Here is a 25,132-nt window from a genome sequence, read left to right as displayed (position 1 = left end):
CAAGATGGCGCCGCCGGCCGAACTACCCATGTGCTGTTTCCGGTCGTACTCGGAAGTACGACTCCCAGCCGTAGCTGGGACTCTCGGCAATTGCCAGCGGTGTGGGTTTTCTTAAAACTGCTCGTCGCGGAGCCAGTCAGCAGCTAACATGTCTAGCAGAAACAATAACAAGCTGCCCAGCAACCTGCCGCAGTTACAGAATCTGATCAAGCGAGACCCGCCGGCTTACGTGGAGGAGGTAGGAATGCGGCGCGGTGAGGCTAGAAGCCGGGACGCGGCTGGTTGAGACAGTGGCTGGAGGGAGGCGTGGAGTGGAGCAGGGATCCTGGCTCGCCTCGTGTTCTGCTCTTAAGTTCAGGGGTTCCTCGAGAGGAGAAAAGGGGTTAAGGGAGAGACATGCCACAGGGTTCGTTTCCCACCTTTTGAAATCTGCTGCCCGTCTGGGTTTTCTGCCTGCTCCATAGACCCTGCTGCCACAGAAACACCATTTAAAAGACCTCATTTTTGCTTTAGGGGTTATCTCCCGATCTCACTGAGGTCGAGAGACAAATGGTCCACCCCCAACCTCTGACTTCCAGACAGGTTTCTCAAGCCTTTTCTTTTCTGAAACCCCTAAATGGAATTAGTCTGTAACAGTGGATGAAACTTTTGTTTAGATTGTTTTCCTCCGACGTCTGTTTCCGGGAGCCCGCGCTCTGTTCCATGGACTGTGTTGGGAAGGAGGGAGTATTCTCAAGTATAAGGGACAGACATAAGAGCTTAGTATTATCTAGTTAAAAAACAGGATTCAGTCTCATCGGAAGCTGGCATGACCTGGGTGTGAGAATTTACCTCAGGAAAAGATGAAGTTGAAAATTAGATTAGGTCCAGACCGTGAGGGGCTTTGTATACTGACCTCATACAAATTGTGAACATTAAAGGTGTTTGAGCTGAGAAATGACAAAATGAAAGTGATGATTTTGCTACATTATTTTGGCAAGTGCTTTCTTCAGACACCCATTTTTCTGATCGGCATTAAACAGGTATTTGCTTCAGTTACTTGTATGTGCAGATGGCTAACACAATTATTCATCTTTTGATTGCCCTTCTCATTTCCCTCCTCCCCCAGATTTTCACATACAAATATTTATGTGAATACATTTTAACAAATAGCAGTCTCAGTGGTTTAGGTCACCAGTAGAGAGAGACTTTCCAAAGATTCAAGAGAGTGGAAACAAAGACTAAGGAACAAATACAAGAAGTTAAGTAATATAGGTGAGGCTTTGAGATGTGTAAAGCACTGTAAACCATTAGCCAAAGTAATAGCTGAGAGTCTGTACAGCGCTGTATTTAAAAGCAATGGTTTCAAAACTTAACTCCGTATCCCGGCCCAACTGTTGACCAATTGTGTAACTAGAGAGGGTTAACCACTTGAGCCTACGTGTATTTTAATTTGTGAGAAGGAGATAATACCTACAGAGGATTACTGTTTCATTCACTTAACAAATATTTATGCAAATTCACACATATTGTACCTCAATTTGGAGCTCACTGAACCAGTTAGGGCTGGTAATATAAAGAAATACTCATTCTTGGGACTTCCGTGGTGGTCCAGTGGTTAAGACTCCACGCTCCCAATGCTGGGGGCCTGGGTTCAATCCCTGGTCAGGGAACTAGATCCCGCAGGCCACAACGAAGCTCCCGCGTGCAGCAACTAAGACCTGGAGCAGCCAAATTTAAAAAAAAAAGAAAGAAAGAAATACTCATTCTCCTTCTGAGTGTCTCTCTCCCCCTCCCCTTCCCTTCCCCCTCTCCTCCTTTCTCCCTATCACTCTATCTAACACATATACACATAGTTTAAAGCCGTGGCCTAGGCATGAGAGTAGCTGTAGGGTGTGGAACTGAGGCCTTGTGAGTTCCAGCATTAGATTGTTGGGTTGTTGTTAGGATTAAACATAATTAAATGAAATAATGTACATGATGAGTTTGGCACATAGCAAGTGCTGAATAAATGGAAGCTATTATTATTTCTGTGTGTCTGTTGCTTTTGCCTTTTAACACATCTTATCTAGAACTCCAGGATAAAATCATAATTATTATTTAAAAGAAGGGGAATTTTGACTGGAGAGCTTTGTGTACTTGAATTATAATTTACATTTTCTGACTCACATATTTCTGCAGATATTAGTGCTCTATATACATGGACAATATAGTAGGCGGTCATTTAGATAGTAAACGGCAGTAGAGAGCCAGCTCTGAATTTTTGACTCTTGTTTCACTGTTCTTTATACCTTACTACCTAAATTTCTAATGATAAGGGAAAGGGTCTTTAGATTACCCAAAATGTGCGCAGATTTTTCAAAACTCATTTTGAAGAATTCTGATAAGGAAAACATAGTGTTTCTACATACCTTTGCCACATCTTTTTCTCAATGCCATTATCAAAGATTTCTAAGTAATTTTTAATTCTCTACTGAGAAAGTCTTATAATAGAAGGTGACCAATTTAAATTTTATTTTTCTACAGTTTCTACAGCAGTATAATCACTACAAATCCAATGTGGAGATTTTCAAATTACAACCAAATAAACCCAGCAAAGAACTGGCAGAGCTGGTGATGTTTATGGCACAGGTAAGAAGATAATTTTTGAGTAAAACGAAGACCAGTTGTTGCACACAGCTTGCAGAATATTTTTCACTTATACCCAACCTCATTCCATTCGGGAGCGGAAACTTAATTTAAAAAAGAAAATTAATTTTCCCTTTTTGCAGATTTTATTTCCTCCTTATGTTCAGTTAGAGGATTTCACTAGAGCTTTTCACAGAACCAACCGGAGCAAAAAAGCTTTCAAACTATTTGTTTTCTTCAAATTCATCATAAAAGCAGATTCTGAATCATGTCACATACTTTACTAAAACTAGAGGAAATATGAAAGGGGTCAGAGAGATTAGCATGTAGAAGAAAAATAGATGGTTTGGAGCCATCTACTTCTATGAAACATAGCCTTTTATTCTCCTTTTGCAGAACATCCTTAATATGTGCATATGAATTATAGGAGAGAAAGAAAAACTTCAGAAGAGCCTTTGCTTTGTTACAGATTGGTCACTGTTATCCAGAACATTTAAGTAACTTTCCTCAAGAGCTGAAAGATCTTCTCTCTTACAACCACACTGTCTTGGATCCAGATCTCCGAATGGTAGGACCAGTAGTTGGATTGATAAATTGTGCTGTGTTCCCGTGTGCGTATAATATGTGTTTAAAGGAGAACAGCCTGTCATCTAAACATCTTTCTAAAATGTAAATCAGTGTGTCACCCGTACCTTAAAATCCTTCTGTGGCTTCTCATTTACACAGAATAAAACTCAAACTTATTAACTTAGCGTGTAAGTCCCTACGTGATTTGCTTCCTTCCTGTGTTTTTGACCTCATTTCTTTTTCTGCTGCACTCCTCTCTCTGATCTCTCAGTTCTACCAGTATGCTAACGCTGCCAAGATGCTCTTTTCCCTGTTTTGATTAGGTGATTCCTTCTAGTCATTCAAATCTCAAATGCATGAAGAACCCTAATTATAACCTATAGTTTTTATAAAGCTTAGTTTAGACATTTATCTATTAATTGGCCAGTTTGAGCATTTAAACATTGTTACCTTAGTGATTGACATTGGGTCCTGTCTGGGATCCCCTTTACCAGGCCAGTGCTCCCATTTCCCCCACCCGCGGGGAATGTTGGCTGCTAATGGCCCCCAGCTGCCCTTTCTCTGGAGCACTGTCTTCAGCTAAATGGGAGCCCTAGCACCTGGGAAGTGGCCCTCCCAGCCCACAGGTGGTATCTGACTAACCCAGAGGTTCAAAAGCCCAACCCTTCCCAAGGTCCAACTTTGTGTTGCAGTTTGTGCTTCAAGGCTTCTCTGTAATCAGACTAAAGCTGGTCTCCAGCCAAGGACACATCCTTGCCCATCTTTTCTCTGCCCTATCCTGCTTCTTTTACTTCCCTTGTAGAAGAGAGAACACCCTGGACAGACCTCTGTAATAAATTGGGTTCTGCTTCTAGGGAACCCAACCAGAGGCATTTTCAAATTTTATATATCAGCTTTTCAAACACCTTTACAGCTGGTAGAACTTACACAAATATTATGATCTCAAAACCTACTAATATCCTTTACCAAAACTTATAAAAATGCTAAGTCTGTAGATTCAACTTTGTTTCTTATTCTTGCATTTTCCCAGGCTTTCTGTAATTCTTCAATTTTTATACTTCTCTAGGATTATCTTCATTTGATCAGGCCAAAAAAAAAAAAAAAAAGAATACCATCTCAGACAAGCCAAGGTTGGAGTCTGTGATTAACTCTCAGTTGGGACATGGGACCTGGCAGCACAGCCTAAAAGGCTTCAAACTTGAACCATTACAGAAGACTTTTACTTAGGTCAAGACTTAGGTCAAGTCCTTGTGGGCCGTACAGATTTGAGATTTTGAGTGTGGAGACTTAGTGTCTTTCCAAGTAATTAGGTCTTCTTTAAGTTTTGTGTGCTAACAGTACCCAACCAGATTGGTCTGCAGGCATTATTAAATAATTAAATGTGTGTATATTTCTTTATAGTGTTTTATGATGACTAGTGGGTTTTTAAAAATAATTAGGACGTTGCTAGGAAGCAAGGGATTGAGTCTGTATAGTTAGCATTCCTCTTTAGAGTGTACTTGTGAAAGTTGGTGGTAAGCAAGGGTGCTACAGCTACCATTGGGCCGTTCTTACTACAAACTGTATTTCAAAAGAATGCCTTGTAAGGTCACAAATTCAGTTTGATTATCCCAATTCAGTGTGTTATGTTATTGTAACCCACCTTTCTTATCTCTGTGGATTTACTGATCACTGCGTTTTTCTATGTTGACCCTTCCTTGACCTCCTGTGTAAAGGAGCCCTCCTGCAGTCACTATGTATCAATGATATTACCCTGTTTTATTTCCTTCCTATATGAGGTATACCTGTTGATATGCTTACTTGCTTGCCTGTCCCCTCTTCTGCTCCACCCCCAGTGTAAGCTCCATGAGGGCAGAGACTGACTGTTCTGTTCCCATGCCTAGAATTATGCCTAGTTAGTAGAAGACATTAAGTGCTTTGGGGATATACTTGCTCCATTTTCTCATCCTAACTTTATCATTATCTTATAGTATGTTTCTTTTTCCTTCCTGAGACATTTTGCAAAGCTTTGATCTTGCTGAGAAATAAGAATCTCATCAATCCATCAAGTTTGCTAGAACTCTTCTTTGAACTTCTGCGTTGCCACGATAAGCTTCTTCGAAAGGTAAAGAGCAAAATCACTCCCCGCTCCGCTCCATATCTCATTCTTCCTTGCAGTGACATGAAACGTATAGCATTTGGAGTCTCTTGATGCTTCATACTATTGGATACAGCTAAGAATAATTTTGATAGGAAAAAAATTGACGGTTGTGTGCATGCAATATAATGGTGATAGCTAACATTTATTGTTTACTTTTTGCTAGGTTACCATTTTCAGAGCATTTTACGTATTCGTTTACTCACAAAGTGCCATGAGATAGGGGTTATTGTTGTTGTTATTTTATAGATGAAAAGGCTGAGGCACAGAGAGAGAGAGTGATGTTCCCAGGGTCACACAGCTTCTGAGTGGTAAGGCAGGAACATAAACCCAGGGAACCTGGCTCCAGAACCCAAGCCCTTTTCCGCTATGCTGTACTGACCAGCTAAATCAGAGCATGGACTGGACACTCGTGGCTGTAACCACTCCCAACCTCTTCCCCCCAAAACTGACTTTTTTTGTTATTAATATTTCCCTCTGACTTCTTGTTTGCTTGTATAAGTAAGACCAGAAGTTGAAGATTTATGAAAGAATTTTAAGAAAGAGAAACTAAAGTTTACATACATTAACTTAAAAAAAAAATTTTTTTTTTCCCCAAAATATTAAGAGACTGCAACTATTTGATTTTAGCAATTGTACTTCTTGGACTAACTTGTGAATAAAAGTGATCCAGGGGAGCATATTTTGGGTACCATTGATATTTGTAAAAATCCCAATATTGTCTTGCATGCAGTTAGGGGCTTGGACTTTCCTTTTTATTTTTTTAATTTATTTTTTTAAAGTTTATTTATTTTTGGTTGCATTGGGTCTTCGTTGCTGTGCAGGGCTTTCTCTAGTTGCGGCGAGCGGGGGCTACTCTTTGTTGTGGTGCTTGGGCTTCTCATTGCGGTGGCTTCTCTTGTTGGGGAGCGTGGGCTCTAGGGCACACAGGCTTCAGTAGTTGTGGCACACAGGCTCAGTAGTTGTGGCTTGCGGGCTCTAGAACGCAGGCTTAGTAGTTGTGGCACACGGGCTTAGTTGCTCCGTGGCATGTGTGATTTTCCCAGACCAGGGCTCGAACCCGTGTCCCCTGCATTGGCAGGCAGATTCTTAACCACTGCGCCACCAGGGAAGCCCCGACTTTCCTTTGTAAAAACAAAACAAAACAAAACAAAAAAAGCAAATGTATTGAGATGTAATTCACATACAGTGCATCCATTTAAATGTACAATTCAGGGGTTTTTAGTGTAGTCACAGAGTTTTGCAACCATCACCACAGTCAGTTTTAGAACACTTATAGCACCCCCAAAAGAAACCCCATTCCCTTTAGCAGTTACTTTCCATTTTCCCATCTGTCCCAGCCCTAGGCAACCACCAATGTACTTCTGGTCTCTATAGATTTGCCTACTCGGGATAGTTCGAGTAAATGGAATCATATAATATGTAATTGTTTTGTGACTGGCTTCTTTCACTTAGTGAAAGTGAAAATTAAGTGAAAACACTTAATGTTTTCAAAGTTCATTCATGTTGTAGCATATGTAAGTATTCATTACTTTTTGTTGCCAAATAATATTTCATTGTCTGGTTATACCACATTTTGTTTATCCACTCATCAATTAATGGACATTTGGGTTGTTTTCACTTTCTGGCTGTTATGAATAATTCAGCTATGAATATTTGAACATTAGTTGGAAATTTATTTTCATTTCTTTCGGATAGGAGTGGAAATGTCGGGTGATATAACTTCATATTTAACCTTTTGAGGGTAACTTTCACTTTGCTTTACCTGCTTCTTTTTGTTTGTTTTATTTGTTTTTGGTCTCTTTTGTGATAGAATGAAAAGTGGGCAAAATTAAATCCTCCAGTACATTTATATTTCTCTCCAAATTAGGCAAGGTTAGAAATGTTGGTTAATGTGTGTATGTTTTTGTTTCTTTTCCTCAGACTTTATACACTCATATTGTGACTGATATCAAGAATATAAATGCAAAACACAAGAACAATAAAGTGAATGTAGTAAGTACCCTTTTGTTTTCCATGTTTGCAGCATTGTACTACAGTATCGTGCAGTTTATTAAGTCTTCTTTCTCCTCTTTTTCTTCAGGTATTGCAGAATTTCATGTATACCATGTTAAGAGATAGCAATGCAACTGCAGCCAAGATATCTTTGGATGTGATGATTGAACTCTACAGAAGAAACATCTGGTAATATCTGTGTACCTGTCTCTTTCGAAATAGTCTTTTATTCATTTGTAATTGCCACAGAACACATACACAAATATTTTTCTTGATTTTGAGCCCTTTAATATATCTCTGCCATAGATTAAGTTGGAAGTAAAAATATGGAGGCAATCCAAATGACTAATAACAATATTGACTACCATTTCTTGAGCACTTGCACTATGCCTTACCTCATTCAACCTTCAGAACAGTGTAATGTAGCTTATTTGGGATTATTCCCGCCTTATAGGTAATGAAACCCATAGGTTCATAAGTTTAAGTTTAGTAGCTAGTAAAAGGCAGAATTGAAATTCAAATCCGATCTGTCTGACTGAAATTCGGGCTCTTTCTACTCTGCCTCTCTGAAGATTTTCAAATCAATTTACCTTATATACTTAAATTATCATGTTTCATAAACTTTGGCTTGTTGGTACAGTGTCCCAACTCATGTCTTTTGCTTTTCTTATTCACTAATTTTTTTTTAAATATAAAAGTAATATTCGTTGCAGCAGAAGATTTGGAGAAGCTAGAAAGTTTTTTTTTTTTAATTATTGATAGTCCCACCCCCTAGAGATAATCAGTTAATATTTTATGCTATTTCCTCCTGTCTTTTCTTTAATGTGAATTTTAAAGTATGGTTGGAATTTTGCTGTATTGTAGTTTTTTATTGGTTTTTTATTCCGCGCCCAGTTATCTTGAGTAGGTTTTATGTCATTAAAAATTCTTCAAAAAATACATCTGAATGGCTGCATAGTTTTCTGACACAAGACTGGGCTAAAATTGAATTAAATGTTTGCCTGTAGTTGACTATTTAGCAACCCGTGACTTTTTGAAATATTACAAACTATGAATTTTAACATGTTAGAAATATTTATTTATTTTGTGCCATTGTCTGTGCTGTCAAATACAGTCGAATGAAAATTCACTTTAAAGCACTCAACCGTCTTCCCCCAGGAATGATGCCAAAACTGTCAATGTGATCACCACAGCATGTTTCTCTAAGGTCACCAAGGTGAGCACATGTATGGCTGTGTGAAGGCACTGTCTGTGAGTAGCCCACTTCTCCAGCTAGAAGGTGAAGGAGATGGGTATGCAAGGAAGAGGTGGTGTGCGGACGTGCTGCTTGTGCTTAGGCTGCTTCCCTGGTTTATCTGCGCTTTAGAGGAGTCACGCAAAATTACGAGTTTTTAAAATGCTTGGTATTAAACGATAGCCTTAGCGTTTATTTTGTTTTCCTCTGTAATTCTTGACTGCTCTTTTATTGGACTCAGGCACAGCTGAAAGAAATTTAAGGACTTGGTTGACTTTCTGTTAGAGGGGCTATATCACTTTTCTTGTGGGGGCATGTAGAAGTTCCTGACTTTCTACTTGAAGGATAACAACTGTGTAGAGCCGGGCTAAGACAGATGAGCCCAAATCCTACCGTTCTTTTTTTTTTTTTCTTCAGATCCTAGTTCATATGCATGTGTAAAATATAGACAAAAGTATTTATTCTTTGTTGTAAGCTGGGATGAGTAATTGACTTTGAATTGGTCTTTAGATATTAGTTGCTGCTTTGACATTCTTCCTTGGAAAAGATGAAGAGGAGAAACAGGACAGTGACTCAGAATCTGAGGTTAGTTTAAGCATAGATACTTCTGAACTTTACAGTTTAGCAGATTTTATTATTGTTTTCAGTACAGATTGTAAAAGTTGGAAAGAAACTTAGATGCTACCTTTATCCTTTATTGAGTTCTGCCATGCTGAGATTTTATTCTAGTTAGAACTTGTCACTTACATTCAGAAAGATTGGTTAAGTAACTAATAAAACTTAGATTCATTCAACCTTGTTCTTGGTGCTAAAGCTATACCTATATCTCACTATATGAACTTAGAATAAAAATTACTGCCAATATATTTTTGAGATTGAGTGTTGACATCATGGAAGTTTAGAGTGGAGAAAGGGAGAAGGGTAGTACAGCATCTTTAAAAGGAAGAATCAGGATTTATGATGTCATGAAATTTCCTTTATTAAAAAATATTTTTTATTAATATTAAAAAGAAATTCCCTTCCCATTTTAGCATTTTGGTAATGAGTACTGGAATATGGGATAACACCTTTTGTTATTACTTTAGTAAATAATGTATGAACAATACATTCTTACTGTACAAAATTTCAGATACTATAGATAAAAGTTATCTTGATCCTTTCTTATTTCCACTTCCCAGTTCCTTCTTCATAGATAACCATTTCGTTTCCCATGCATTTCTGTGTGGATGTGTATACATATTGTCTTATGTGTGTGGTCTGTTTTTAAAACATATAAGTAATATATGTATTATTTTGCAACCTGCTTCCTTTGTGATGACATATATAGATGTACCAGTGCATTTAGATATTCTTCTACTAGTACATATAGATCTACCTCATTCTTTTAACCTCCACATAATATTTCAGAAAATGGATGTACTATAGTTTAAGCATTTCCCTATTGATAAATATTTGTTTCCAGTTTCCTTTTTCAAATAAAAACAAAGTTGCATTCTCTCTGTATATTAGTACTTCAATAAAAACTAAAAGCAAAATAAAAACAAAAGTCAGTGTTGCAGTGAAAATCTTGGTATGAGCCTGTTCCTGCAGATAGGCAAATTGGTTTTTTATTGAATTTTTAAAGTTGTGTTTATTTTTAATAGCATGCAAAGAGTATAAGTACAAAGAAGTGATTAAAAGGGTTATTCCTTGCTTCTATGCAGATTTTCCTTGTTTATAGTTTTACAAAGTAGTTTATTCTTCAGGATGAAGGACCAACAGCAAGAGACCTGCTAGTGCAGTATGCCACAGGGAAGAAAAGCTCCAAAAACAAGAAAAAGTTGGAAAAGGCTATGAAAGTCCTCAAGGTGAGACTTGTACCTGGGAAATGAGATAGGAATCTTTAGAATGCAGAATATGTGTTCTTTAGAAAAGCTTTTAAGCATTTGGAATAGAGAAAATAGCATTTTGAAGGACTTAGAAATGTGTGATGACTTTTTAAGCACTAATTTTTTAGATGAATAAATGTTTTCAGCTCTAGCAAGATCTGTGGCTTGAATAAATTAATTTGATTAAATTCATTTGTTTTGATCACGATGTCTTCTCAGAAGAGTATGCAAATGAAGTACATTTTGTTTTGTAATAATTATTTGAAAGTCATTGATTTGGTCCTTGTGTGTTTTTTAATGTTCATATTTCCAAATCTCTTTAAGTCTCACAGGTGCTGATAGCTAGAACTTTTTGGCTGCATTGGGTCTTAATTGCTGTGCACAGGCTTTCTCTAGTTGCGGCGAGCGGGCGCTACTCTTCGTTGCAGTGCGCAGGCTTCTCATTGCAGTGGCTTCTCTTGTTGTGGAGCACGTGCTCTGGGCACACAGGCTTCAGTAGTTGTGGTGTGCGGGCTCAGTAGTTGTGGCACACGGGCTTAGTTGCTCTGAGGCATGTGGGATCTTCCCAGACCAGGGATCGAACCCGTGTCCCCTGCATTGGCAGGCAGATTCTTAACCACTGCCCCACCAGGGAAGTCCCCAAGGTTTAATCTTAAAAACCACCTTTAGTTCTTCTAGTTGCAAGAAAGTTTTTTGGAACAAAGATTTTTTGTTTTTTCTTTTTAATTAGTGTGATGGGGACTTCCCTGGTGGTCCAGTGGTAAAGAATCCACCTTCCAATGAAGGAGACATGGGTTCAGTTGCTGGTTGGGGAACTAAGATCCCACATGCCACGAGGCAACTAAGTCTGCATGCCACAACTGTTGAGCTCGCATGCCTCAATGAGAGAGCCCGTGTGCTGCAAACTACAGAGCCCACATGCTCTGGAGCCCATGCACCACAACTAGAGAGAGAAAACCCACGTGCCACAACTAGAGAGAAACCCGAGAAGACTGCATGCTGTAAGGAAAAGATCCCGCATGCCTAAACAAAAGATCCAGTGTACTGCAACTAAGACCCGATGCAGCCAAAAAAAAAATAAGGAAAATAAATAAATATAAATAGTGTAATGGACTTGATAACAGCCTTTAGCACATTAGCACATTTAATCCCAAGGGCCTCTTCACTGTAATTCAGAATGTAAATGTTTTCCTCTCCCTTTCTTTCAGAAACAAAAGAAGAAAAAAAAACCGGAGGTGTTTAACTTTTCAGCTATTCACTTGATTCATGATCCCCAAGGTACTATAATTATGACCTCCCAAGTTCCTTGTTGGCTTTATCTGCCTATTTAGATTCCTACCTTCAAGGTTACCAGGGAATATAAAATCCTTGGCACTTAATAGACAATCAGTAAATGCTTAGTTGTTACCTATTGGTTGTAGCCTAGAGAATTCTATTCCAAAGCAGTGATTCCCAATCCACAGCAAAACAAGAAAAATATAGAGGAACAGCTCTCTTCGCAATTCATGTCTTTAATAACATAGTACTTGTACTATAAGACATTGTGCTTGACCAAATGAAAAACTGACAATCTTTTATTAGTCCCTTTTTTTTCAACTGGTATGTGGAAACCAAAAGTTTGGGAAACCCTGTTCAGAACACTAGTTCTCAAACTAGAGTGCACATTGGAATCACTTGGGGAATTTATAAAACTATACTGGTACCTGGGTCCTGTTATTCCCAGAGACCGATTAGGTGATATGGGGTATGGCTGGGCAGTGGGGCTTTTAAACGCTCTCTGTATTTTAGTTTTAGTTTGCTGACGCTTCCTCTAGGTCAGTGTTTCTCGGACTTTAAGGCACATACTGATCACCTTGGGATCCTGTTAAAGTACAGATTCTGTCTGATTCAGTAGGTCTGGGGGTTGGGGCCTGCAGTTCAGTATTTCTAACAAGCTATTAGGTGGACAGCTGCTGGTGGTCTGCCAACCACACTTTGAGAAGCAGGGCCCCAGAGAGCTATAAGTGGAGCATCTGTCAACAGTAACTCAAGATGTTGATGCTAAAAATCTTGGAAATCCTTAAGACTTAACTTTGGGCACCACTGAAGGTATATTTGCCCGTGTGTGAGTCTTTTCACCTTCGGTCATGCCGCTGTGTTTACCGTCCTGGTTCTGCAGAGTGATTTCAGGCACAGCCATACCAGAGCCAGTGACCAAACTACTGCTTTTCTCTACACCTGCTAGATTATGTTGTATAGACCATGGGCCCACAGTATACTTCTCTGATATTCTCCTTTCCAGATTTTGCAGAAAAACTACTGAAGCAGCTAGAGAGCTCTAAGGAGAGGTTTGAAGTGAAGATGATGCTCATGAACCTCATCTCCAGATTGGTGGGAATTCACGAGGTTTGAATTACATTATGTTTCTCTTGATGGATATTAGAAGTGGAATTTTTCTTGGTAAAAGGACGGTAAGGTAGAGCAGTGGCTTAATTTTACCCTCCCAAACCATTTAAACCCATACAGTTTACAAAGGGATAAAATCTTTCACTCTGAAAATAGCTGTTTTTGTCACTTTGTTTTCTTGTCACTTAGTTTGGATGTTGAATTGTACATGTATTCAGTTTATGGACAGACTATTTTCTTTTTTTCTACTTTTTATTTTATTGTATCTATGTTTCACTTATACATTTTCCTGAGCCAACAGAGCCCACATATTTTTATCAACTGTTATTACATTTCACAGTTTACCCCTTCATAGCTTTCCTGACTTCCAGCCCACTCTAGCAGGAGGATCATGTTTGCAAAGCTGAATTCTCTGGTCATTCACTTTATATTAAATTAGACTGCAAGAGCTCCTTGGTGGTATAATGTATATATATTGTGTATACATATGGAAACCTCACACATACTCAGACTAACTGCCATTGTAGAAAAGGAGGGATTCCCAGAAATTCAGCCCATGAAGAAATGACCATTGAGGTTGTTGTCTATAGTTTTGCTCTTATAACTAGTGCTGTTCTGATCATCACTGAATGTGTTGCTTTCTTCAAAAAAAAAAACAAGAAGTAAAACAGGCTCCTTCATTGAAAATCAAACAGTATAGACCTATATCAAGTTAAAAATGAACAAATGTACTTATTCCATTTCTTTAAGAAAAAGTTAACATTTTGGTGAATAAATTGCTTTTTCTACATGGGCTGCAGTTCTAAAGCAGGATTACCAGGTCAATTCTTGTTACATTTGTGCAACAATTTCAAGTCACAACTGAATCTGAGCTCAGTGGAAAAGCAGAAGTGATTCTTAATTCAAGCATAGTTTGATGGAAATGATACTGGAGTTTCACAGCTGGCTACAGTTGAACACTCATCTCTGTATTGAACCCAAGTCTTCCCTTTTACTTCTCTGGTCCTGGTTTTGCTCTGTGGCTAAAATAGAAAAAAAATTTATTCTCACATGATGAACTTTGAAAAAGACTAGGCCATCTCCAGAGTTTCTCTTCTTGAAGTTAAAGATTACAATTGCTTTAATAACTGGATCCTTGTCTCCTTTATCTAGGTAGACTCCAGAGTGTTAGTGGTTTCTGTCTAAAATATGGAGCTCAGAGTAATTCCTCCAGTGTGGTTGGACTGGTATCCCATAACAAAACTAGACTGTGGGTTTTTTGGTGATCAGATTACACTAGGCACTATTCAGATTTGAGTTACTATTATCTTTGAAGACTAAAAAATTGGTTCTGCAATTTTTTTGAAAGAAAGTTGCTTTTTGACTGCCTTTTCACCCCCTGGTTTATTCTGAGTACACTTCCTTCTTCCTTGACATAATAGGATAGCAACAAGGCCTTCCTTTCTTTGGTTAATACAGCACATTGAATCATCCTGTAGCATGAATGCTTGTTGAGAAAAAAAGAAAGTAAAAAAATGATTCCCAGTTAGTTGAGCTTGGTGATATAATTGCATCATGGAGAAATGAAACTCCACAGCTCAGCTAGATATATATTAAAGTCAGTGCATTCTTCTTTCCACAGCTTTTTCTCTTCAACTTCTACCCCTTTGTGCAGAGGTTTCTGCAGCCCCACCAAAGAGGTAAGGCTTCCACTTGCCATGTTCCTTTGGTGGCCTTGGGGTTAACCATCCAGAGTCTTTTGTTCTGGAATTAATACTAAAGACAAGAGTTAGGAGTGAAGGGTGTTCTGCTTCAGAGACAAGGAGAGAAACCTGTATGTTTTCTTTCCAGATTCTGCCATGAGGTAATTGTTCTCCTTATCAACTTTAAGAAACAATTATTTGGCGGGGGGAAAACACCAAAACAAAATTGGTTTCTCAAAGCAAGTCTTTTTGTAATACTATAAATACTCATGTGAAAGATTCTAAAAAAGAATTTTGACTGTTTATTGTAACTTCATTATAGATACCAGGGTTTAACTTACTGCTTTCATTGCCCTCATTTATATTCTTAATTAAAAGCAACATGAAAGCAGGAAGGAAGAGATGGTTGTTTTTGCCTTTGAACTTGAACCAAGGTAGGAAAGAAATGAACATTTATTGAACATTCAACATGAGCCAAGCACTGTGCTAAGTACTTTACATACAGTCATCTCATTTAATCCTCACTTCAATCCTGAGAGGTGTAGAAAGAAAGAAAAAAAAGACCAAGATCACTCAGCAAACAGTGGCTGATTAGGCTTCACCTCACTTCTTTGTTTTGCCAGAGGCCTTGTTCTTTATCCATGCTGCCCCTTTAAAGGGAGAGTGTGTGTATATATGTGTTTGTACTTATTCATTGATTGAGTGATTTCTAGTCTGAGCATTGCATTAGACACCAGTGAACACAAAGTAACATCCTCACCTTCATAGAGCTTATATTCTAGAGGAAGATCCACAGAGTGCTGTGTGTAGTATGTCCAGGTGACGGGAAGTATTTTGAGGAAAAGGGAAGCAGGTGAAGACAGTAGGGAGTGCTGGGGTGAGTTCTGTCTAGATTATGTGGTCAGGAAATCACTTTGATAAGGCAGCAGTTAAGCAGGGCCAGGAGGAAGCGAGGCAGTGAGCTATGCAGATGTCGGGGTTGGGTGTTGGGGCAGAGGAAGCAGCAGTAGCATTACGGCCAGCGTGTGCTGGCCATGTTTGCCGTGGTCCTGAGGGCAGGGCAATAAACTGACTGTGGCCTTTCCCATCTCTGACCTTTTTAGAAGTAACGAAGATCCTTCTGTTTGCTGCACAGGCATCTCATCACTTAGTACCCCCAGAGGTGAGAACTCTTAAACTTTACTTCTGTCAGGATCTAGTGCATACGTAGCCCTGCCACTAAGTATATCATGGTGGCTTTTCCCACAGGGATTACCGTCCTCCCTGCCTTTTTGAAACTGAGTAGAAGACACACTAGCTCTTAAGGAGATATCCATAGAAGTTTACTCATAGAAGTAAAAACATTTTACTGTAGAAAGTAAAGTTTATTTTGGACAAGTTGTTGAGAATTCTGGTTTTGTTTAATTGCCAAATTTTATGCTGGGGAGGGCAAGAATATCAGTGAATTTATAGTGATTATGATTCAAAACTGATCATTTCTTTCTTTGATTCAAATAGTGTTGGAGGATCGTGGGTCAAAGCAATTTTTAATCCATGTTGAAAACTAATATTAAAGGCAAGCCAAATTTAATCTGAGGATAGCTAAGAAGAAGGCTGAAACCCAGAGTGGAATGTTTTTCTCAGTCTTCCTCAGTCTTGATCCTTCCAACTCCCAAACCGAAGGTGGAGGGCTGTTTTTCCACTGTAATAGTTTATGGTCCCTTCATCGTCAAGCGTTTGAGTAGGTGTAGACGTTTTACCAGCACTCATATCCTTTCTCTCTCTCCCATTCAGATCATGCAGTCATTGCTCATGACTGTGGCCAACAATTTTGTAACCGACAAGAACTCTGGAGAGGTCATGACAGTAGGGTATGTAGAATGTGGCTGTGGGCAGTGGGTATGGTCGTAACGCACTGGGTTTGCTTTCCATTACCAGGATGTAAAATTTCATCTATAATGTGCTCTCTGCAAAAACAGTTTAAAGTACACTTCAGTCTTCTCAGCAGGCTTGCTATTTTTAATTTATTGGTCAGAATTTTGAGCCAGAGAAAAGATATTTGCCCTTCTAATCAACATTTTGTTTTTTAACTAGCTTTCCCTCTTTCAAATGAATGCTTGTGTGGCAATCTAAATGTTTTTCTTCTGTCTTCTACCCTGAATTCCTATCTTCCCTGGAACAGATGATTCATTATGGAATCATTTTTTAATCCCAAGGCGGTTCAGTGGCCCTTTTGATTAATTCAAAAGCACTTAATGAGTGTGACACTAATTTAAGGACGACTCATCTGTCCTGATAACTAAGCAGTATGCTGAACAGCTGCTTTGTATCTCCCTTGGAAAATACTGCTGGGATAACAGCCCTAAAGACCTTTAACTTTTCCTTATTTGACCTAGTACTATCTCCCCTAGAGTTGGCGAATAAATGCTGCTATCATATACAGGCACACTTCCTTTTATTGCCCTTTGCTATATTGCTCTTCACAGATACTGCGTTTTTTTTTACAAATTGAAGGTTTGTGGCAACTTTGTGTGGAGCAAGTCTATTGGTGACATTTTTGCAGCAGCATTGGCTCACTTCATGCCTCTGTGTAACATTTTGGTAATTCTCACAATATTTCAAACTCTCCACCAGCAAAAAGATTATGCCTCATTGAAGGCTCAGATGAAGGTTACATTTTTAGCAATAAAGTAGTTTTTAATTAAGTTACGTACTTTTTAAGACATAATGCTATTGTACACTTAATAGACTACAGTATAGTTAAACATAACTTTTGTATGTACTAGGAAACCAAAAGATATGTGTGACTCACTTTATTGCAGTGGTCTGGAACCAAACCTGCAATATCTCTGAGGTATGCCTGTATTTTACAGAGATGACACTGTTTCTTATTCTTCTAGTAGAGGAAATGGCAGTAAACTGTCTGGAATCAAAGCCCTCTGAGGCTCCCCACCCTCACACTCTACCATGCTGCAGTTTTAAAGACCTAAGACCTATAAAACCCAACTTACATTCCTTTTGATTTAGTCTTTTTAGAAAATATTCTTAGGTTGAACCACATGAAACTGCTGGGGGGTGTTTTGTTTGTTTTAATTTATTTTTTTCCCTTTTTTAGAATCAATGCTATAAAAGAGATAACAGCTCGATGTCCTCTAGCCATGACTGAAGAACTTCTCCAAGACCTGGCTCAGTATAAAACACACAAAGATAAGAGTAAGTGGTGTGTTATTCTCAGTAGATCAAAGAGTACAGAGTAGTTCGTTTTTACCTCAATAGACTCTTTGCTCTGAAGTTTCTAATTAAAGGTATTATTTTCCAGATGTGATGATGTCTGCTAGAACTTTGATTCAGCTCTTCCGAACACTGAATCCTCAGATGTTACAAAAGAAATTCCGGGTAGGTGAAGCATACATATGTTGATCAAGGATTTGGTCTCAGAAAGTGAGGATAATTTCCTACAATTTGAGTTTGAGTATTTCTGATGCTTCCATTAGGAGTATTGGTGATACATGTAGTTTTATTCTTTAAGCTCAGAATAAAATTGATTGAATACTTTTGCTTAACTGTTTTATAGTTGGTATATGCTGTTTGAGGTTGAATGACTCTTATAGACCTGTTAGACTGTTTGAAGTCAGTAACTGATGCCAGCATTGAACAGGCTGTTCCCTAACCAGATACTACCTCTTTCAAGTTGGGACAGAGAAAGATGCATGTATGTAACAGAAGGAGAGATCTCAAGACTTAATTGAAGTTTCCTGAGGTGGATCAGAAGAAAGCAAGAAGGGGCTTCCCTGGTGGCGCAGTGGTTGAGAGTCCGCCTGCCGATGCAGGGGACACGGGTCCGTGCCCCGGTCCGGGAAGATCCCACATGCCACGGAGCGGCTGGGCCCATGAGCCATGGCCCCTGAGTCTGCGTGTCCGGACCCTGTGCTCCGCAATGGGAGAGGCCACAACAGTGAGAGGCCCGCATATCGCAAAAAAAAAAAAAAATAGAAGAAGAAGGCAAGAAAACAGTGGGCAAAGTTCTGTCTGGGGGATTTACTTTGACCCAAGACGTTGGTGGACTGTTTTTGTCATTCGATTGCTTCCATTTTTTGTGATTCTCCCTCTCAATTCATAATCCTGGAGAATCCTTTTCATGAATAATGTTTTGCAGTTTAAGCACCTCATTAAAAACTACTTCCTTTCCTTTAGGGTAAGCCTACAGAGGCCTCCATAGAAGCAAGAGTGCAAGAATATGGAGAACTAGATGCTAAAGATTACATTCCAGGAGCAGAAGTTCTGGAAGTTGAAAAAGAAGAAAAAAATGCTGAAGATGATGAAGGTTCATTTTTGTTTCACCATTATTCAGGACAAAATCACTCCTACTATATCTGTATTGATCTTGAAATCTTTATATTGTTTGGACATTCATCCAGCAGATGCTTCCTGGTAATGACTATGTGCCACGCTCTGTTACGGGCACTGAAGGTCAAATGGGCATGGTCCTGCTCTGAGAGAATTTACATTCTGGTGTAGGAAATGCCTTTTCATGTCCTTCAGATTGGCTGCCCCTTATCAAGGGCATGCTGTTTGACACTTGGGAAAGATAATGGGTTTCTTTTGTTGCCTAGAAAAAATAATGAAGATTAGTCTATAGCGATCCTCCTGTTGAAGGAGAATGCTTGTTGAACTGGTCAAAGAGTGCTTGAGGAACTCCATTCTCATTTCCGGGGTTAGCATTTACTGCATTGGTTGCTAGGGTCCTTTCTTCTTCCTGTTCATCCCTTCATTATTTCAACAAAACTTTCGTAAGCATTAACTATGAGCCGGCCACTGTCAAAGCAAAGAGGAATGATATGGTTCTTGTCCTTGAGGGTCTTTCATAAACAGCTAATAAATCATTAACAGGATTTATGATTGGAGTGGGGTATAAGGGCTGGAGAGAGGTCAGGTCCACCTCAGAGGTTCAACAAAGGCTTCAAGGAAATCGTGACCCATGAGCCGTATTGGGAATGATTAGTGAGCAATGGTAGTATAGTGGAGACTTTCCAGGCAAACTGTGAGCAAAGTACTGAAGGGTTTAGGAAACTATTAGAATGTAGGATACAAGGTGATACACAGAAGGTGATGAGACTAGAGATAGAGGTGGGGCCTCACGTGAGTGGCTGTGTAGGCCATGCCTAAGAGCTGGGACACTGTCTTACAGAACATGGGCATCTGCTGAGAGACTGCAGGTATCCTTCATTTTGAAAGCTTACTGTGGTAGCTCCGTTAGGATCTCTGATACCTCTTTACTGAGGTGTCTACAAGCTTCTTATACAACCAAAAGTTTCTACCTTGGTTCTCTGAATGACTTGTTTCTAACTAATTTCTCAAACGTATAAATGTGCTTAGACAAGTTAAATAACTTGTATGTGGCCACTGTAAATGTACAAGTACAGTTCTGATGGACATGGCTAGTTCGCTGGAAAGAACGTAGGCTCTAGAGTCATATATGATTTTCCTAATTTCAGTGTAGGCTGCATTTCTAGCAGTGTGGCCTGGGGCAGGTTACTTAACTCTGGACTCTATTCCTCTTTTGTTGAGTCACGAGGGTTAGAGAAAGATTGTAAAGTTTCGGCTCATGGTGGATAATTGATCAGTGGTTATTCTCCGTTCCTTGACTTAATTAAATTGATGTGGTTTATTTAACAGTAATACTGCTCAATTCTTGGTGAGCATCTATTTGAGGTTCATTACCTAAGTTTTCTTTTGCTTGATTTATCTCAGTGTACCATGAACACTCAACATAAAGTGGGTGCTAATGGGGTGCTCTTTTTCACACAGATGAGTGGGAAAACACGAGTCTCAGTGACGAGGCAGTTTCTGATGGCGAATGGGTTGACGTGCACCATTCTTCCGATGAAGAACAGAAAGAAATCGTGAGTCCTAAAATGTCCTTTTCTCAGTGTTGAGGGGCTACGCCCTCACTGGAGCTAATAGCCGTTTAAGCCTGTGTTGTGTCCTTTCAAGTCTGAGAAGCTGAACAGCATGCCCTTGGAGGAGCGGAAAGCCAAAGCCGTGGCCGTCAGCACTAGCCGAGTGTTAAGTCAGGAAGACTTCCAGAAAATCCGAATGGCCCAAATGAGGAAAGAACTCGACGCTGCCCCTGGGAAAGCCCAAAAGAGGAAATACATCGAAATAGACAGTGATGAGGAGCCCAGGTAAGACAGTGTGTACGCCAGGTCTTCAGTCAGCTCACGTGATTATGAAAGTATTAGGAAAAGGAATTCCATCCGTATTACATATTACATTTTTTCCTTCACCCCAGGGGTGAGTTACTTTCTCTTCGGGACATTGAACGCCTTCATAAAAAGCCAAAGTCTGACAAGGAGACAAGACTAGCAACTGCAATGGTGAGTGGGGCATGTCATTGCCTAGTTTTCTAAACAGAAAGCAGATAAAGTGAAATATGACTCAGAACTTGTATAGGCACAGAACTGCAGGGGTTTTTTGGCTGCATTGGGTCTTCGTTGCTGCGCGCAGACTTTCTCTAGTTGCGGCGAGCGGGGCCTACTCTGCGTTGAGATGCGTGGGCTTCCCATTGCGGTGGCTTCTCTTGATGTGGAGCACGGGCTCTAGGTGCGCGGGCTTTAGCAGTTGCGGTGCGTGGGCTCAGTAGTTGTAGCTCGCGGGCTCTAGAGCACAGGTTCAGAAGTTGTGTGGCGCAGCACCTTAGTTGCTCCGCAGCATGTGGGATCTTCCCGGACCAGGGATTGAACCCGTGTCCCCTGCGTTGGCAGGCGGATTCTTAACCACTGCGCCACCAGGGAAGTCCCTGCAGTATTTTATTTTAATGTTTTAAATAAAAGTATAATTAACATAGAATAAAAGTCACAGATAAGAGGTGTTCAGTTAGATGAGTTTTAACAACTTGATAGCCACATATGTAACCACCGTCTAAGACAAGCTGTAGAGCACAGAAAGGCACAGTTGTATGTTCACGGTCTCAGGGAGGCTCAGTACATTTACCAGAGCTATGAGAAAAGCAGGGGAATGTTTAGTCATTAAAGAAAAGCCAGAGACAGAGCTGCCTCAGGCAAGTCCTGTGGCTGTTTGCGACTGCAGCCTGCCTACCTTTCCAGCTTCATTTTCTCTACCTTGACTTGTTTCAGACGCCATTCCAAATGGGCTCCACATTACCCTCTATTCCATTTGTACTGACACTTGTTTAGATAAGTTTGAAAACCCATGTTCTTTCTCCACTGCAACTTTGCATATAGTATTCCTACCTGAAATGCTCTACTCTTCCCTCCTTCCCTCCTTTCCTCACCAGGAAGGCCTTCATCCTGCAAAAAACAGCTCACAGGGTCTCCCTCTCTCCTAGGCTCCTCTGGCCTCTAAGAAACCTTTTCTTCCACTGAGCTCCCCTTGCCCAATTACAACACATCATGGTCATTTCTTCCCCTGGACTGAACTGAGTCTCTGGGGAGCAGTGACTGTGTGTTCCCTCCACCTTAGTGTCCTTGGCATCCAGCGGAGCTGGCACAGAGGAGACGTGTGTGTTGATGAGATAACTCCTGCGTGGTATTTTTGTGTGTGTGTGCTGATAGGCTGGAAAAACAGACCGAAAAGAATTTGTGAGGAGAAAAACCAAAATGAATCCATTTTCCAGTTCCACGAATAAGGAGAAGAAAAAGCAGAAGAATTTCATGATGATGCGGTATAGTCATAACGTCCGGTCAAAAAATAAGCGTTCCTTCCGAGAAAAGCAGGTGAGCTCAACTTGAAGCTTGACTGGGTAGAGTGATATTGTTGTTCTAAGACTTCTCTACATTTGAGTGGAGTTGTGCCTTCTAAAACCTTGTATTATGTGTGTCTTAGGATTAATGGGGTGCATTATTGGAGAGCATGGAGAGGTGGAAAGCGGTCAGGGCTTGTAAATCCTAGACCTGACTTTGTTGAGATTCAGCTGTGTGACCAAAGGGACCAAAGGGAGGCGATTTTCCTCCTCTGTAAATAAAGGAGTTTAAACTAGATGAGCTCTGAGGTCCATTCCTATGCTAAAATTCTCTTGACATTGCATCTGTGAAATATATCGAAATTAACTGAATAATAATTTTTGAGTGTTTATTATATGGTACTTTTTTCCAAAAAGCAATAATTATATGTGGTAATATCTCAGTAACAGTTTCAGGAAAGCAGTACAAACTAACAGTTCTGTTGTTGGCATGATCCTTTCTCTGTGTACCCTTCTGCAAAGCCATTATATTTACAGACCTTTGGAATTGTGTTTTATCCATTTTCAGTCTTTGATGGGTAGTCCTGTGCTGCTCTGTTGGCTTGCTTATTTCATAATTCATTGTAGTAAAACAAATTTATGTTTTTATATCCTCCTCTACTGCCAATGTACCAGAGCGTATATCTAAATGTACTAGGAAGAATCTCTAGGAAGTCAGGTCAAGGGAAAAGTAGTGCCACATTCTGAACCAGCGTTCCTAAATTGCAAGCCAAGGATGAGCCTGCCAGGCCTGAATGTGACAGCCAGCTCTCCAGGGCAGGGCTCCATAGGTGTGGGAACCAAGTCAGTATGACTAACTCTGTTTATTTAATCATTCTAGTTCTAAGCTCTTCAACAATGTCATGTAAGTAATAAAGTGGCAGTAATTTTGATTAGAATTTGTTGAAAGTTTAGGTGAAAGGAAAGGTGCCATTAAATAGTCTGAATTTTGTCAATTCAATTTAAATGCGTGGTTGAATTGATTAAATTCATTAGTTTATCCTTCCCCTGCCCTTTATAAGATTTTTGGGTCGAGGAAATAATGACCATCCAGTTGGCAGGCCTTGCTTCGTTTTGAGGTTTTTGTGACCTTGCTACATGTTATCTAGGGGTGTTCCCCCAGCCCCTACTTCCTCTAATTTTTAGCATGCTTTTTTTTTGGCATGATAGAGAAGCCTTGCTTCGTTCCTGTCAGTACCTCTTTCAGTATAAAATACTTCTCTCAAAGATTGAATAATTTTGTAAGAGGAAGTTAGTTCACTGGATATGTGCTATAGTTCACGTGAACAATATGAACAGGTACTGTGATTAAACCGACTTTACAAATGAGAAAATAAGACATAGATAGCTGGATCTGAGAAATACCTTCTTAGCCACGCAAATTAGGTTAAAATGCACTGGTTGATTTTTTTTTTCTACCATAAGCGTCCCAGTTACTCTGCATATCTACAAAGACATACCAAGACCCAGATCTGAGCTAAAGGCAAGGAGTCAGTAACTTAAAGTCATAAAATTCAAAAAGCTTGATTAGAGCCAGGCAGCTTCCACCCCAAAAAATGCTTTAAAGTTTCTAGGACTCAGAGAGTGGTGGTTGCTTGGGGATTAATGGAATCAGATCCATCACACACTTAAGATGTATACATTGACCTTGGTTATCTTCTTTTTATAATTTGGGTTTATTCCTAATAATCTTTTATTTAATATTCTGTTGTTTTCTTTTGGGAACTGTAAGACTTTATAAGGACGTTCATAGGTTTGCTGTGAACATTGGTCCTGTGGTCTTTCTCGGTAGATCACATTTACATTTTTTTTTTTAATCTTCCAGCTGGCGTTACGAGATGCTCTCTTGAAAAAGAGAAAAAGAATGAAGTAACTTCCAAGCAAGTTTTCCATTCCAGGGAGAATGCTAAATTCGTGTCATTACTCTGAAAACTAGTACATTTAGAATGTTTACATTAAAAAGTCCAAAAGCACTATATTGTGAAAACCACAGTAAACTTGGTAGCTTCTGGTGTTCTTATTTTAGAGATGGGTAGGGGTGGGAATGTTTGAAATGTAAACAGTAATGGTGTTGTAAAATCATTTTCATTTAGTGTTCATGCAAAAAAAAAAATACATATATATATAGAGAGAGAGAGTGCCTATTAATTGTCACTGAAGATATAAAATTGAATGAGCCGCAACTCCTCACTCAAGGTATTTATAGCCTGTTTGTAGGATGGGGCGAGGGGCAAGTATGTATCTGTGTATTTACAGTGTTGTATAAATAGTTCTCTAGTAGAGATAGGTTCATGCTTCTATGGGGTCACAGAGGCCTTATGGACTAACTCTGCAGGGGATGGGAGTTATACATTCTCTTAAAACAGGACAATGTTACAAGAGTAAGAGGATCTTACTTGTAAATAGGCTTACCTGCTGAAAACAGGTCCCTGCTGTACAGGTTTTGGGTAGACAATATAGCTTTTTTAGTCCATCCATCCAAAAGCTGTAATTTTTTTTTTAATGCCAGATACTGGCTTTTTGGTTAAAACCTTGCTTTTTACATTGCCTTACGTATAAATAGTAATCTTGGAGTGGCCTCAGTTCATCATTTGGGCTGCTCATTCTTCCATAGAGGAAAAAGAAATTAGATTGGTTTCCTCAGCCTTCCTTCACCCTGTAATATTTTCATCCCACCGTTTGCCATGTCTCACTCAATAAAAGGTTTCTAATGTCAAATAGGTACTCTGTGCTGAGTGGTGTGTGTTGTCTCCCTTCACTAGGTGTGCTTGAGTAGATTTCAGGGGTCACTGCACGAGAGCCGTGGTCAGCTGTTTGCAAGTTGTTGCGTTTGGAAATAGTTTGGTGCCCTTTGTCTCAGATTTCTTAGGTAGTGTGGTAGTTGGGGAAATTGCTTCAAGCTAGAGGAAAAGGCAATTTTCTGCCCACTCAGCAGCT

The 25,132-nt window shown here is 39.6% G+C and overlaps 1 protein-coding gene across 2 annotated transcripts; it reads left to right on the top strand.

The window, feature by feature from the left end:
* Window positions 1-24,168, top strand: SDAD1 (SDA1 domain containing 1). Of its 2 annotated transcripts, none has more exons than XR_010943086.1 (22): window positions 1-238; window positions 2,506-2,610; window positions 3,077-3,175; window positions 5,168-5,278; window positions 7,235-7,306; window positions 7,395-7,495; window positions 8,465-8,522; window positions 9,051-9,125; window positions 10,286-10,387; window positions 11,617-11,686; window positions 12,690-12,793; window positions 14,415-14,472; window positions 15,579-15,637; window positions 16,249-16,325; window positions 17,570-17,667; window positions 17,774-17,850; window positions 18,649-18,778; window positions 20,263-20,357; window positions 20,449-20,639; window positions 20,747-20,831; window positions 22,091-22,190; window positions 24,021-24,168. XR_010943086.1 is itself a non-coding variant. In XM_067736305.1 (22 exons), the coding sequence occupies exons 1-22, from the start codon at window positions 149-151 to the stop codon at window positions 24,066-24,068; spliced, it is 2,067 nt and encodes a 688-aa protein (XP_067592406.1). In that variant the 5' UTR covers window positions 1-148; the 3' UTR covers window positions 24,069-24,168. The 2 variants fall into 2 exon arrangements, 1 of the variants encoding a protein (XP_067592406.1); XM_067736305.1 differs by having other exon boundaries at window positions 22,029-22,190.
* Window positions 24,169-25,132: the final 964 nt, after the last annotated feature.

The sequence above is a fragment of the Pseudorca crassidens genome, chromosome 4, assembly GCF_039906515.1.
Source record: "Pseudorca crassidens isolate mPseCra1 chromosome 4, mPseCra1.hap1, whole genome shotgun sequence".
NCBI classification, from domain to species: Eukaryota; Metazoa; Chordata; class Mammalia; order Artiodactyla; family Delphinidae; genus Pseudorca; species Pseudorca crassidens.
The sequence above is the reverse complement of the archived record's forward strand: the minus strand, read 5'-3'. Positions and strand labels throughout refer to the sequence as shown.